Raw genomic sequence first — 17204 nt, 5'->3', positions numbered from 1 at the left:
ATCATATATGATATGTGATGGGCCGCTGTAGCTGGCATTTTATTTCCTCAACTGCAGTTTTCTCCTTAAAATATCCTTGGCATTTTCCATAATATTCCAGAAAAGATTTTGAACCACCCTCAAGCCTGGGGTTGTTATTACATCATATGGCATATACTGGCTTATAAATTAAGTTAAACTGATTGCAACAAAGATCAAGATCTGCTATAGCTTAATGCATTTGCAGATCAGGGTCTACATTGTTTTTTCTACTGATTAATCCTAATAAACTGTACATGGAATGGAAAAAGCTAATTTCTTTTTGACCTGCTTTAAGCTGAGGAGTAATTTGCAAATCAAATCTGACTGTAATGGGTACATTGTTATCAGTGAGCCAATGATGCACCTTGGAAAATCAAACAAGCCAAACTGGATACCACTGGATAAAAATATAAACAGGAAAAATAATGACAAAGTCTGTGTAAAACAAATACAATTATATTAAAAAGTGGAATATGTTTTGGTTCTTCTTCATTTAATAACACCCATAGAAATCTGTAATAATTAAAATGATAAATCCATTTATATGAGTAATATATTAATTTGACTATAGATCACATAATGGTATAAACTTATAGTCCAAAATGATTTAATTCACATTATCTCATAATATAATAATTCCATGTATCTTCCAAACAAACAATATGAGTAAAGTCATCACTTGTGTAATTCATAGTGTCTGATAAATATCACTGTCTGATGCCAACTGATTGAAAGCCCAAGAATTCATCCTCACTGTCTGAGTCACCCAATAAAGTTCTGAATTACCGTACTGCCATTCAGTTGTGGTAAACACTGTCCAACTCTGCTTCCTCACTCAACTCTTGATTCCTTGTCTTTGCTGTCATATGTGGGTGCTTTGGTATTGATCTTGTCTCAAATGAAATCACTACGAATTAACTGTTCTCTGTTCCATTGATAGCATTGGAAATACCTCATTTCTTAAGGACTCAACCACCATCTTCAATGACACTATATGACTGACTTTATCTTGCACCAGTCAGACACACAAATTTCACAATCTTTGGTGCAATTATGTTCCTATGCAAAGCCTATAACTTTTAACTTAAAATGTTTCATTACAAGTACTTTGTTGTCTTTTCCCATATTGAAGAAACTACAAATGTCTAGTGATTTGAAATGTATGATATCTGTGACATGATCCACTGTAAATACCAAAACATTCATGATTCAGAAACCATTAAAGAGACTGAGCTTAGGCTCAATTTGATCATACAGTCTGTGAAATTTCATTAATAGATCAGCACAACTGAACCTCAGTCAGTTGTCAATTGTTCAGTATGATCAATTTGATTTGTAATATGCTTCCACAGTTAACAAAGCATAAGACATTATATGTTATCAAATTTGCAGCAGGGTCCAAGGACTGTCCATTGAGGAAAAGAAATTGAGTGTTGCCTTTAATAGCTAAGATATTATGGTTAGAATTATCAAATTCATGGCTTGATAAAAAAATTGTAATTGAGAAAAGTTTGTCCTTTACAAGCTAAGGAATTAATTCCTTAAACAGCCTTTATAGTACATAGTACAGAATTTCCATTGTCTCACCACTCTGTTCCGATGCAGAACACAAAGGCAAAGTATTACATGTGTGTATATGTGTGTTTGTTTTCCACTCTTAAAAAGTTTCACATTTTGCCTAGAGATAAACTTCTGGCAAAATGTAAATCCAGACATTAGCCCAATGGGGTAATTTGTCATCTAAAGAGGGATCCAGAATGCTTATATTGGCATGACATGGTTTAATTTAAGCATTCCCCCTGTTGGTCTAGTACTTTGATCAGCATGAATATTCTGAGAGTTAATATTTGAATACAGAACCAAGCAATTATAGTCACTGCCCCATTCTAGCAAGCAAAACTGCATACCACACTTCAAATTGAAATTTAAAAAGTTAGACATTGTCAATTTATAATTAAAAAACCTTTCTACTACACCAAGGTAACAGAAGGTACCTGAATCTGTATTTGAGCACATGTGTAGAAAAAATTGGTTTATTAGGGTAAAACAGTTTGGCTACTTTTGATACCCTGTTGCATGTTAACCTATTGATCTTAAACAGGCACAAACTAATTCTGACTCAAATAGGTGAAAAAAGCATCATTTGATGCAGGGTTTATTTCTGAAGTGAAACATAGGGAGGAAATTCCCCTGTGGATTTAAAAAATTAGAGAATTTACTGAATAAAGGAATAAAAGTAGCATTTAGTTGAATTTTCAGCATAATTCTTTTTATAAATTATCATGAATCATGTATTTGAGTAACTTAGAACATATCCTGTAGATGGGTACAACATTTTATGTTCAATCCTACAGTTTTAAAAAAAAATGCATTATTTGTAAGAGTTTACTGCAAAGGAAATAAATAAACCTCCTGTGGAAGAAATCTGATCAACAAACCCCATTTGGAACCCCAATCAACAAACCCCATTTGGAATCCCAGTTAATAAACTATTTGCAAATCATATTAAAAACTGGCAAGTACAAAGAAAACTGTAAGTAAATCTAGTAATTCTAGAGAGAATTATGCATTTATTACTAATAATTTTATACTGACCTTCTTCATCACTGGTCAAATACTTGGATTCAAACACAGGCAGTGGAGAGTCAGACCGATCCCTTATCACCTTCAAATCACAAATGTAATATGTCAACTGATTTTTTTCATATTTGATAATACATAAAGTGAAATAATAGTGGCATATAATTGTTTAGCAAAGAATGCTCTTCAAAAAACCTTGCATAGTTAGGAATGACCATTTATTTTTTTGTGGGGGGTCAAAAGGAGTGGTGTCTAAAATTATATGCAAATAATTTCAGTCCTTAAATCATCTGGAGGTAAAACAACCTCAAAATTGTCCTGACATAAAAAGAAAATCACAGGCTTCCCCTTACTCTCTTACAAATGGTCATTCCTTTAGAAGGATAAGTGAGTGGCAAGTACAGAATTCTGTTGCAAACATAACAAATCGAAGAGCACACAATACCATCATGCATTCATCATTTGATGCAACATTTCTTTATTCCCTTCAGATTAACTCTTTAAGCCACTTCTGATCATGAAATTCTACTTCTTATTATTATTATCACTGTGTACATGAAAACCAAAGAGAAAGAATAAAAATTATTACACTTTTTTAATATTCTGTATGTTTCAAATTTCCAATGTTTTCCAACTTGGATGACAATGGGAACTAATCCAAAAAATATTATGATGATTTATACAGGAGTAATGGTTCTTTTATGTAAAACATAAGCCTAACCCAATACAGTATAATCATAGCGCAAAAGTGAGCAATTGAAACCTACATCTGCTTTTGAAATACTCCATTAACAGTTATTCTAGGTAAACTTCACGAAATTTAGATATGTATAGATAATTTGATTACTAATTAACTGTGAAATATTACTGATCCATTGAGAAAAAAATTTATATACAAAATTCCACATTTTATTTAGAAAATGATGTATAGTACCCATCAGAAAAAAGGTTAGTTTAGAATATTTAAGTAAAACGACCAAAAATGATCATCCTTTGTATTACATATACACATACACTCATGTGGTAATGCTTATGCTGATCGTTACTTAGATCGAGTACAAGGTCAGTTAAAAAGCAAACAAGTCATCATTACGCCTCAAAGCAAATTTTATATATATTTTAAAGCTAAAATCTGTTAATTTCTTTACACTCTGGCATAAAATAATATGGAAATTATTTGGTCTAGAAACAATGATGTAACCGTTCAACAATAGATGCCATAACATTATACAAAGCTGATGAGAAAGTATTGGTGGATCCAATCAAAACATCACTCAGCCTTTTCCATCGAGTCAGGAAAATATGTATGTAATTTTATGAATGCACAAAAATCTGATGCTTTTCATGTACCATATATGTTGTGATGAAAAAGGCCGATAATATTCTCAATGTGCCCATGTCTCCCTCCACTGCCGTACTGTGCCATGTGAACAAAAGTAGTTCCATGTCTAGTTCTCCGTGAAAGTGAATAACATCAGAGAATTCTTTCTTGACTTGACAGGAAAGGCAGAGTTGTTTTAATTGTTGTGGATCAGAAATTGCAACATAATTAGGTTCTGACACTGACATACTCAAACTGGAAATCAGAAGCCTTCCTTCCATTATCTTTAAAGTAGATAGCTCAGACTAAAAGTACACGTCAAAGTCAGTACAACAGTATAACAAAAATTGTCAGTGTTGTGAAAGTTGATGACTGCAGTATTCAAATTTTTAAAGTAGGTTGCAATGTGAAGACTGAATTAATACTTTAAATCTAGGAGTATGACATTGACATTATAGTACTATAAAGCAATATGTCTTACATATAGTACACAACTAAGAAGTCTGTATATATGAATCAGTGAGTTCAAGGGTACATAATACATACTCATATGCTCCATAAGCTACACATCAAAAACACACATGCAGGTGAAGTGATGTAGTGTATTGTATGCATTTAGTGATTTAATCCCCTTTACAATAATTTCAAGACTACAGCTGAAATGAATATCCTAAAGTCCAATCAGAATACTTTCCCACTGATATTCAAATGAATATCCAAAAATCCAATCGGAATACTTTCCCATTGATATTCAAATGAATATCCAAAAGTCCATCAGAATACTTTCCCACTGATATTCAAATGAATATCAAAAAGTCCAATCAGAATACTTTTCCATTGATATTCAAATGAATATCCAAAAATCCAATCAGAATACTTTCCCACTGATATTCAAATGAATATCCAAAAGTCCATCAGAATACTTTCCCATTGATATTCAAATGAATATCCAAAAGTCCATCAGAATACTTTCCCACTGATATTCAAACGAATATCCAAAAGTCCATCAGAATACTTTCCCATTGATATTCAAATGAATATCAAAAAGTCCAATCAGAATACTTTTCCACTGATATTCAAATGAATATCCAAAATTCCAATCAGAATACTTTCCCACTTATACTCAAATGAATATCCAAAAGTCCATCAGAATACTTTCCCACTGATATTCAAATAAATATCCAAAAGTCCATCAGAATACTTTCCCATTGAAAATCAAATGAATATCCAAAAGTCCATCAGAATACTTTCCCATTGATATTCAAATGAATATCAAAAAGTCCAATCAGAATACTTTCCCATTGATATTCAAATGAATATCGAAAAGTCCATCAGAATACTTTCCCACTGATATTCAAATGGAAATTGGTATTCAAGTATTCATTTGTTTACCTAGCAAACTGGCAGTATTTTGTAAAAGAAACGTATATGTAAACTATTCAAGACTAATTTTCACAGTTGGTGGCAAATCTGGGACAATGCTTTTCATGCTTTGTTCATGACAAATTTGGGACTATGCTTTTCACAATTTGTTAATCAAATAATGGCAAATCTGGGACAATGCTTTTCAAATTAATTTGATGAAAAAGCAAAGGCTTTACCCTTAACATTTAGATGACAAATCAAGGGAGTCGATCTACACAAACTAGCTGACAAATCAAGGGATTTGCCCTACACATTTAGCTTATCACAAATCTATGACTACACAGTCTGTGGTATTTTGTGTATGAGTATAAATAGTGCTACAAAATTCACACACATTTAGGCAAAAGGAAAAGATAAAGGACAGAGTAATTTTACAAACAAATCTGACCCAAAACTCTGCTGACAATGCAACAATAAATGTGATCCAGTCCATTTTAGCTTAATTTTTTTTTTAAAATTTTTTTTATTGTTTCAAATTGTCAATAATGTTCATTACCTAAAATAGGCCTATCAAATCAACAAAACATAATAATTAACAACTGTAACTTTTGATAATAAACTTTTGAAATATTGTAAATGACTTGAATCCGAGTCAAAGGTTGAATTACATTTTACTGTGATACTAAATCTTTTACTAACTTAGTCCTTATAGGGAGTAAACATAGGAGATCCCTACTATAATGCTGTTGTAAGAGTCCATAACTGATAACCATGTTATGTACCAAATAGAGGTACAACAAGAATGATAAAAATTACACGAGTGCATTTATGAATGGAAGTGTGGGTAAACAAAATGCTGTAAATGCATGGATGAGTGTTGCAAGTGGAGGGAGGTAAACAAAATGCTATGAATGCATGGATGAGTGTTGTGAGTAGGTGTTAAACAAAATGCTATGAATGCATGGATGAGTGTTGTGAGTAGGTGTTAAACAAAATGCTATGAATGCATGGATGAGTGTTAGAAGTGGGGGTTAAGCAAAATGCTTTGAATGCATTGATGAGTGTTGGAAGTGTGTGTGGGGGTAAACAAAATGCTATGGATGCATGGATGAGTGTTGGAAGTGGGGGAGGAGTAAACAAAATGCTATGACTGCATGGATGAGTCTTGGAAGTGTGTGTGTGTGTGTGTTGGCGGGGTAAACAAAATGCTGTGAATGCATGGATGAGTGTTGCAAGTGGGGGGGGGGTAAACAAAACGCTATGAATGCATGGATGAGTGTTGGAAGTGGGGGGTTAAGCAAAATGCCTTGAATGCATTAATGAATGTTGGAAGTGTGTGTGGGGGTAAACAAAATGCTATGAATGCATGGATGAGTGTTGGAAGTGGGGGAGGAGTAAACAAAATGGTATGAATGCATGGATGAGTGTTGGAAGTGTGGGGGGTAAACAAAATGCTATGAATGCATGGATGAGTGTTGGAAGTGGGGGAGGGAGTAAACAAAATGCTATGAATGCATGGATGAGTGTTGGAAATGGGGATTTAAACAAAATGCTATGAGTGCATGGATGAGTGTTGTAAGTGGGGGAGGGGTAAACCAAATGCTATGAATGCACGGATGAGTGATGGAAATGGGGGGGGGAGTAAACAAAATGCTATGAATTTATGAATGAGTGTTGGAAGTGAGGGGTAAACAAAATGCTATGAATGCATGGATGAGTGTTGGAAGTGGGGGGGGCAAACAAAATTCTGTGAATGAATGGATGAGTGTTGGAAGTGGGGGGGTGTAAACAAAATGCTATGAACGCATGTATGAGTGTTGGAAGTGGGAGAGGGGTAAAACAAATGATATGAATGCATGGATAAGTGTTGGGAGTGGGGGGTAAACAAACTTCTATGAATGCATGGATGAGTTTTGGAAGTGGGGGCTAAACAAAATTCTATGAATGCATGGATGAGTTTTGGAAGTGGGGGCTAAACAAAATTCTATGAATGCATGGATGAGTTTTGGAAGTGGGGAGGTACACAAAATGCTATGAATGCATTGATGAGTATTGGAAGTGGGAGGTAAACAAAATGCTATGAATGCACGAATGAGTGCTGGAAGTGGGGGTGGGGTGAACAAATGCTATGAATGTATGGATGAGTGTTGGAAGTGGGGGTAAAGCAAAATGCTTTGGATGCATGGACTAGTGTTGGAATTGGGGGGGGGGGATAAACACAATTCCATGAATTGTATGAGCATTGGAAGTGTGTGTGTATGTGGGGTAAACAAAATGCTATGAATGCATGGATGAGTGTTGGAATTGGGGGAGGGAGTAAGCAAAATTCTATGAATGCATGGAGTGTTGGAAATGGGGGGTAAAGAAAATAAAACTAATGCATGTTGGAAGTGAGGTGGGTAAATAAGATGCTCTGATTGTGTTTGAGGTTGGAAGTTGGGGTAAAAAGAAAACTATGAATGTGTGTATGAATATCTGAAGTGGGGAGGTAAACCAATTGCTATGAATGTGTGTATGAGTGTTGGATGTGGGGTGGTGGTAAACAAAATGCTAGTAAATTATATAGTAATAATTTTATTACCTGTCAATTTATACGACAATCAGATTAAGATAGTCTGGTCAATTTATATGGCAATCAGATTAAGATAGCCCCATCAATTTATATAACAATCAGATTAAGATAGCCCCATCAATTTATATAACAATCAGACTAAGATAGCCCCATGTCAATTTATATAACAATCAGATTAAGATAGCCCCATGTCAATTTATATAACAATCAGACTAAGATAGCCCCATGTCAATTTATATAACAATCAGATTAAGATAGCCTGGTCAATTTATATGACAATCAGATTAAGATAACCTCATCAATTTATATAACAATCGGATTAAGACAGCCCCATCAATTTATATAACAATCAGACTAAGATAGCCCCATCAATTTATATAACAATCAGAATAAGATAGCCCCATGTCAATTTATATAACAATCAGACTAAGATAGGCCCATGTCAATTTATATAACAATCAGATTAAGATAACCCCATGTCAATTTATATAACAATCAGACTAAGATAGCCCCATGTCAATTTATATAACAATCAGACTAAGAAAGCCCCATGTCAATTTATCTAACAATCAGGCTAAGATAGCTCCATGTCAATTTATATAACAATCAGATTAAGATAGGCCCATGTCAATTTATATAACAATCAGATTAAGATAGCCTGGTCAATTTATATGACAATCAGATTAAGATAACCTCATCAATTTATATAACAATCGGATTAAGATAGCCCCATCAATTTATATAACAATCAGACTAAGATAGCCCCATCAATTTATATAACAATCAGACTAAGATAGCCCCAAGTCAATTTATATAACAATCAGACTAAGATAGACCCATGTCAATTTATATAACAATCAGACTAAGATAGCCCCATGTCAATTTATATAACAATCAGACTAAGAAAGCCCCATGTCAATTTATATAACAATCAGGTTAAGATAGCTCCATGTCAATTTATATAACAATCAGATTAACATAGGCCCATGTCAATTTATATAACAATCAGATTAAGATAGCCTGGTCAATTTATATGACAATCAGATTAAGATAACCTCATCAATTTATATAACAATCAGATTAAGATAGCCCCATCAATTTATATAACAATCAGACTAAGATAGCCCCATCAATTTATATAACAATCAGACTAAGATAGCCCCATGTCAATTTATATAACAATCAGACTAAGATAGGCCCATGTCAATTTATATAACAATCAGACTAAGATAGCCCCATGTCAATTTATATAACAATCAGACTAAGATAGGCCCCATGTCAATTTATATAACAATTAGGCTAAGATAGCTCCATGTCAATTTATATAACAATCAGATTAAGATAGGCCCATGTCAATTTATATAACAATCAGATTAAGATAGCCTGGTCAATTTATATGACAATCAGATTAAGATAACCTCATCAATTTATATAACAATCGGATTAAGATAGCCCCATCAATTTATATAACAATCAGACTAAGATAGCCCCATCAATTTATATAACAATCAGACTAAGATAGCCCCATGTCAATTTATATAACAATCAGACTAAGATAGGCCCATGTCAATTTATATAACAATCAGACTAAGATAGCCCCATGTCAATTTATATAACAATCAGACTAAGAAAGCCCCATGTCAATTTATATAACAATCAGGCTAAGATAGCTCCATGTCAATTTATATAACAATCAGATTAAGATAGGCCCATGTCAATTTATATAATAATCAGATTAAGATAGCCCCATGTCAATTTATATAACAATCAGATTAAGATAGGCCCATGTCAATTTATATAACAATCAGACTAAGATGGCACCATGTCAATTTATATAACAATCAGACTAAGATAGCCCCATGTCAATTTATATAACAATCAGACTAAGATAGCCCCATGTCAATTTATATAACAATCAGATTAAGATAGCCTGGTCAATTTATATGACAATCAGATTAAGATAACCCCATCAATTTATATAACAATCGGATTAAGATAGCCCCATCAATTTATATAACAATCAGACTAAGATAGCCCCATCAATTTATATAACAATCAGACTAAGATAGCCCCACGTCAATTTATATAACAATCAGACTAAGATAGGCCCATGTCAATTTATATAACAATCAGATTAAGATAACCCCATCAATTTATATAACAATTGGATTAAGATAGCCCCATCAATTTATATAACAATCAGACTAAGAAAGCCCCATGTCAGTTTATATAACAATCAGGCTAAGATAGCTCCATGTCAATTTATATAGCAATCAGATTAAGATAGGCCCATGTCAATTTATATAATATTCAGATTAAGATAGCCCCATGTCAATTTATATAACAATCAGACTAAGATAGCCCCATGTCAAATTATATAACAATCAGACTATGATAGCCCCATGTCAATTTATATAACAATCAGATTAAGACAGGCCCATGTCAATTTATATAACAATCAGACTAAGATAGCCCCATGTCAATTTATATAACAATCAGACTAAGACAGGCCATCCTGTTATGTCCAAAACCATGTCATAATGAAGTGCATTATAATGGATTTCCCCTATAATTAGTTCATCAACAGCAAATGACTATTCATAAATATATGTTTATAATTGTTCAAGTGATTTCCTTAGAGAAAGGAAAGATGTGGGTCTTTATGGTGCACGAAGGACTATTAAGCAACAGTATGACTACTGTACCTAGCTTGTATGACATCCTTTCTTTAGGAAAAGGCAAAGAGAAGAAAAGTACATGAACTTTTTTAAACATACTTCTGTGATAGCATAATACTATGTTATCAGTACCATGAAGATATTACCAAATATCTGTTGTTGTTGTTGTGGGGTTTAACGCCATTTTTCAGCACACGATAGGCTATACATGGCGGCCAGTATTAATGGTGGAGGAAGAACCCGGGAAAACCCCGGAAAGAACCACCGACCCTCGAGAAGCTACTGGCAAGCTTTCTCACATACCCACATTGGCTGAATCTTAGACTCGAACCGCCGTAGACAGAGGTGAGATGGCAGTGATCCGTAACGAAGAGCGCTTTAGACCACTCGGCCACTCGGGGCCCCACCAAATATCTATTATTATCCTAAATGATGGCATTTAATTTAACATAAAGATGTTTTCATTTTATTCAAATTCATTAGTTATTTGCTTAATATACTTTCAATGTCAAAACAAAAATGAAAATAAAACATATTATGAAATATGAAAATTCAGTTTAACACCAATTTTTTTCCTGATTAATAGCAACATATGTATGTGAAAAATATACAACCCACCAAAAATTTACACAAATTTAATGACACTAATTATTTGTATTTCAAGTAACTGGGCAGCATCTGTTACAGTATTTTGTTCAGCAATTAAGTCAGATTTATTTGTTACATGTTAGTACAAAAGGACTACTAAGGTTAAGTTTCTACATGAGGTAAAATGCCACAAACCAGCAACCACACTTAGATTGAAGGAAAAATGTAGTAGATCAATTAGCTGTTACTTTACACAAAATGTTACCTCTTTCAGATGATATTGCTTTCTCAAAGGTGTAAAATTATCCCCTAAAAGAAGGATAAAGGTCTAGAGTAAAAATAAGAATAACCAATATACTAAGACTTGTTTTATCTATCTACTTATAACAAAACCTGAAATGAAATTTTAGTGCACTACATCCAGAGCCTTTTTTCTAAACATTTAATTTTGAATAAATGGTAAAAACGTGAGTATAAAAAACCCAGTCTGAATGTCTTCTGAGAGAAAGTCAAAGTGAATTGCTGAAAGACAATCAAAAAGAACAAATCAATCATTATGAAAGGAAAATTTAGCATGTGTAACAAAACAAAAATAGCAAAAATCCTCTACAAAAATAATGTTCTCCCTAAGCCTAAGTGAAGACAAATCTGGTCTAAAAAAAACCACAGCATTTCATATGGAAGTCCTCACCCACCCACCCAACTAACTTGATGAATTTTACATATACTATGTATTATAAGTTCTTTTTTGTTCTTTCTCAACATAAAATGAGCAATTATCCAAAAACAGTAAAACATTTCTAATCAGGACCATTTGTAAACCACAAACCTCTGCAAATGAGCTACATATATTGATCCTAACAGAACCAATATAAATGAAATCTCTCTAAACTGGCCACTTGCTAGAAACCATGGTCCCAATAATGACTTTTTTAGGGAAGTACTTGTGTACACGGTAACTGATCAATACATGTACAATGGGATTAAATATTTGATTTTACAACAACCAGTAAGGCCTCCTGAACAGAAATTTATTTTTATCAGTAGTTGATTAAAGGTAGTCCCTCAGTGCAATTTATATGGTTCAGTAAGTTTCCATATCTTCCACATCACCCCACAAGATCAGGGATGTAGAAAAGGCCATAGTATTGCAAGAGGCAACTTATGGAATCAAGAGACACAGTGCCCCAGTGTTTAGCATATTGGTCTTGCAACCAAAAGGATCCAGGTTTGAATCATACCATTGCTTCTGCCCAGGTTGTCTACTGTGCAGTATTCTTGAGGACGGCACTTTATTCCAATTATATTGGCACCAAATAAACTACTTGATTTGCTATGCAAAAATATAAGAACCAAACCAAAACCTTTTATTTCTGCATTTATTCCAACTGATTGACTGTTTATAATGACTATATTCTAACTTCCAACTGATTGTTTACAATCACTATATTCTAACTTCCAACTGGCTGACTGTTTATAATCAATATATTCTAACTTCCAACAGGTTGTTTATAAGGACTATATTCTAACTTACATCTGATTGACTGTTTATAATCACTATGTTCTAACTTCCAACTAATTGTTTATAAAAACTATATTCTAACTTCCAACTGATTGACTGTTTATAATCAATATATTCTAACTTCCAACAGGTTGTTTATAAGGACTATATTCTAACTTCCAACTGATTTGTTTATAATCACTATATTCTAACTTCCAACTGGCTGACTGTTTATAATCAATATATTCTAACTTCCAACTGATTGACTGTTTATAATCAATATATTCTAACTTCCAACTGATTGACTGTTTATAATCAATATATTCTAACTTCCAACTGATTGACTGTTTATAATCAATATATTCTAACTTCCAACTGATTGACTGTTTATAATCAATATATTCTAACTTCCAACTGATTGACTGTTTATAATCAATATATTCTAACTTCCAACTGATTGACTGTTTATAATCAATATATTCTAACTTCCAACTGATTGACTGTTTATAATCAATATATTCTAACTTCCAACTGATTGACTGTTTATAATCAATATATTCTAACTTCCAACTGATTTGTTTATAATCACTATATTCTAACTTCCAACTGGCTGACTGTTTATAATCAATATATTCTAACTTCCAACAGGTTGTTTATAAGGACTATATTCTAACTTACATCTGATTGACTGTTTATAATCACTATGTTCTAACTTCCAACTAATTGTTTATAAAAACTATATTCTAACTTCCAACTGGCTGACTGTTTATAATCAATATATTCTAACTTCCAACTGGTTGTTTATAAGGACTATATTCTAACTTCCAACTGACTGACTGTTTATAATCACTATATTCTAACTTCCAACTAATTGTTTATAATCAATATATTCTAACTTCCAACTGGCTGACTGTTTATAATCAATATATTCTAACTTCCAACTGGTTGTTTATAAGGACTATATTCTAACTTCCAACTAACTGACAGTTTATACTTACTATAATCTAACTTCCAAATACTTTTCAGTGCAATCAATTAACCAATGAATACTAACTGGAGTCTATAGTAATTAAGAACTGAAAATAACAAAATAGTTCTGTAATTTTATATTTCAGTATGCTATTTTTGTGAGTGCTTGTTTTTTGTGTGCCTGGAAAGTTACCGTTTGGTGCACACTGTATATACATTACTCCATGTAATGTGTGTAAAATTGTGTAGTACCTTTGTGTCATCCAATTATATGACTTTATAATGTCACAGCATATCCTGACCACCTACAGTGCATCTTAGTTTTAAAAAAATTACTTTTGAATTTTAAATAAAGAATTTTATTTAAAGAAAACATGCTATTAATTTTATGATTGTTTATCATTTTCACATGTTATAATACTGAGTGAGTTCTGTTCACTAAGTCAAGTTAGTTATTACTGCACAGAACAAGTGGTACATTGAGAGTTCTCCTATGTGATCTATGCCCTACCTAACCTCACTAACAAAAGGGAAATAATTTCTAACTCTATGAAAATTTTAAAATGTTACAGATTTTTTGCTTTGAATAACATGAATCTGCAATAGAGCCTGAGAGTATTCAGCTGATTGATACATTCCTATTGGTTAAACACAAGTTAGAGCATTTAGACAAGAAATCATGATCAGTCGGATGACTATCTTCTAAAATTTAAAGGTTTGGCCAATTTTGGTATCTTTATGGCAAAACAATCAGCACCATTATACATCTTTTGTACAAAACTGAAGGGTTTTATGTCAGGTGCTTTCTATCAAATGTGGTCAATGAAATATTTTTTTTCTAATTTTAGTAACAGTAGCCATATTTTATGGTGGATTTTTGCATTATTATGCATAAGCTTGAAAGGACTTTATGCTAAGCATGAATGCTTTCTGACAAATTTGGTCAAATTCTTTTAAATGACTATTGGGAAAGAGTCCTTAAAAGTTGGCCATTCTTTTTGCAATGGCAGCTATATTTAATAATGGACAGACATCATCTGTATAAATTGCTCCCACAAGCTAACTTGTGTTATATCAAATGTACAATCACTCAGGCTCAGCAACATCTGGCAATCCAATTATTGGTCTTACACTATAAGATGCTAATTGGTCTGTATGACAGGGTGGAACTATTAAGTAACCATGCTGGATATATAATGCTGTACAATCACTCAGGGTAACATCAAAACTGGTGGTACCACTATTGGCCCAAAGCTATAAGATGCTAAACTGGGCCGTGTGATAGGGTCAAACTATAAAGTAATGAAGCTAATTATACAACACCATACAATCAGGCAGTCTAGGCAACAACTGGGGATCTTGCTGACGGTCACAAGCTATAATATGAACATTACAGGTTTGTCTGATAAGACAGAACTATCATGTAAACCACTGAATTGTGTATTCTCAATTTATTGAGGACACAATATGCCTTATGCACGTATGAAATGTCTATGTCTTCATTGTAGTGTGCTTTGCTTGCCAATAAAAAGCTCACGAGACCTTATGTTATATCAGATAATTCACAGTGATGTTAAATCAAACTTATCTTATCCTACTTTATCCTTTGTTTAGTTCATATTCCATATTTTAGTGAATATGTCAGCAATCTTTAAATGAGGTTTTAAAAAAAATCTAACTGGACTAATAAATGTGTGTTAAACTAAATGCTCAGAATATGTATATTTTAGAATATGCTTCAAAACTTTAACATGATGTTGGCACATCCGGCTCAATCAGTCAGATTAAGCTATATTTTGAAGGCAAATCTTAACAACACAAAAGAACCAAAACTGAAAGGAAAAGATTTAGTGCACACAGAAATTAATATTACCAATTGTATAGGGTAATATTGCAGGATTAAATATTCACAGTTTAAGACTAAGTCCATTTGAATAGACGAGTTAATTCAATAAATGATATTGAAAAAAAAACCCAGCTTGGTCTTAATGTGGTACAAGTTTGTGGTTACCTCCAAAGTATAAGATTTTTTTGGTATGAGAAATACAGAATATGAGGGTGTAAGTCAAGTCACAGGTACAGAGGCTATGATCACTACAACAGAATCATATGGGAAAGCAATAATCAATGTATGACTTATAAGCTTCATTATTAAATTGCATGTTTCAAGATTTAACAAGAAGAATATATTTTTGTCAGAGAATATGACAAAGAAATAACTTTTTATGTTTCAATACTTTTTTCCCAATCTGTCTCAATTCAAGATCTTCTGTATGTGCTTGTTTAAAAGTCGGATCCAACTGCATACATCCAAATCTGACATCACATAATGTACTGGCAGATCTGGATCTATACAGTTTATTAGGAGGAGCCAGTAGAACAAAAATAGACACTGATCTGCCAGCACATTATACAATGGCAGTTCACAGTCTGTCTAGTTTGCAGCTTGATCTGACTTGTAAATGAGCAGGAACGGTACTTTTTCTAAACGGATATGAGACACCAATACAAATTCATGTTCTGTTAAGCTTTGGAATCCCAGTCCATTTATTTTAGATCAATATATTCTGAAGGAAGTTTTACACTTCATAAATGTGAAAACGGCAACGTGATTGGTGAATTAAAAGGTCAGCAGAACATGGCCTCCTGTTGGTGTCCAAAAGACCTCTGTTCTGTTGGAGATCTTGATTTTCAATCAGATTGACCTTTTCCTTACTACCTGTTTATTTTGTTCAAAAAATAAATTATGAACTGTTCAAAACTCTAAACAGCAAGTATATGGAAAAGTTACAAATGTAGAAAAACTATCATTCTCCTCCTCCAACTTAAGTATTCCAACGCATCAGTGTACTGTAGAGTTAATAAATAAGACAACAACACTGATTATGCTTTAAAAAGACTTTTTTCACTTTTAACAAACAAATAATTTCAATTCTACGTAAAATTATGTATGGCTGCATGGCCTTTGAATGACTTTCCCAGATGATTAATAATTGCACATACAAGAGAAAATGGAGGCATGATAAATCAAATTATCTACTCGATTTAACTACCTCTATATGTAGTCCATTATCATCATACACATCGTCCTCATCATCATCATAATATTCACCATCCCAGCTTTTCAGGGTCACATATTTATCTAATGGGCCAATATATGTTAATTAGCAATAAATGAAATGAGATTGCACATGTGTATAACTTGTCATTTTTGTATCTTACAATAAAATTATATGGTAGAAAGTACAGTTAAATGTTGATCATTAAGACTGGCCATCTGTGGCTTTATTTTCAGACAGCAGAACTAAAACTCAGTTGACAAATCATTACTCTTTAAATAATTTGTTAGTAAGTCATTCTTTTCAATTACAATCACTTGTCCACAATTTTATACCAGACTCTACTTTTGGAGAGATGTTGGAGTCAGGTTGAGTATGTTTTCTTTTTATTGATTTTACAGGCGATTTTAAAACAACACTACATCATGCTGAGGAAATGGAGTGCCTATCCCAAGAATACATCAAGGCAGCTGAATCAGGCTGATATGGGAGAATATTGAACCTGCAACCAATGGATTACAGGTCTGATTCTCCACCGAGTTACCATAGC

At 33.0% G+C, this 17204-nt stretch overlaps 1 protein-coding gene across 7 annotated transcripts in view; it reads right to left on the bottom strand.

Moving 5' to 3' along the window:
- Positions 1 to 17204, bottom strand: part of LOC149806952 (spermatogenesis associated 6-like protein) — a 99898-nt gene that overhangs the window by 42319 nt on the left and 40375 nt on the right. For 3 of the 7 annotated variants that reach the window (XM_089960059.1, XM_089960070.1, XM_089960103.1), the window contains exon 10: positions 2617 to 2686. In XM_089960059.1, coding sequence (XP_089816185.1) covers positions 2617 to 2686 — 70 coding nt within the window. Of the gene's footprint in view, positions 1 to 2616; positions 2687 to 11390; positions 11435 to 16648; positions 16738 to 17204 lie in introns of all 7 variants that reach the window. The other 4 variants (XM_089960065.1, XM_089960087.1, XM_089960077.1 and 1 more) reach the window with 2 other exon arrangements.

The sequence above is a fragment of the Sinohyriopsis cumingii genome, chromosome 1 (assembly GCF_028554795.1).
Source record: "Sinohyriopsis cumingii isolate HCF-2022 chromosome 1, ASM2855479v2, whole genome shotgun sequence".
Lineage (NCBI taxonomy): Eukaryota > Metazoa > Mollusca > Bivalvia > Unionida > Unionidae > Sinohyriopsis > Sinohyriopsis cumingii.
The sequence above is the reverse complement of the archived record's forward strand: the minus strand, read 5'-3'. Positions and strand labels throughout refer to the sequence as shown.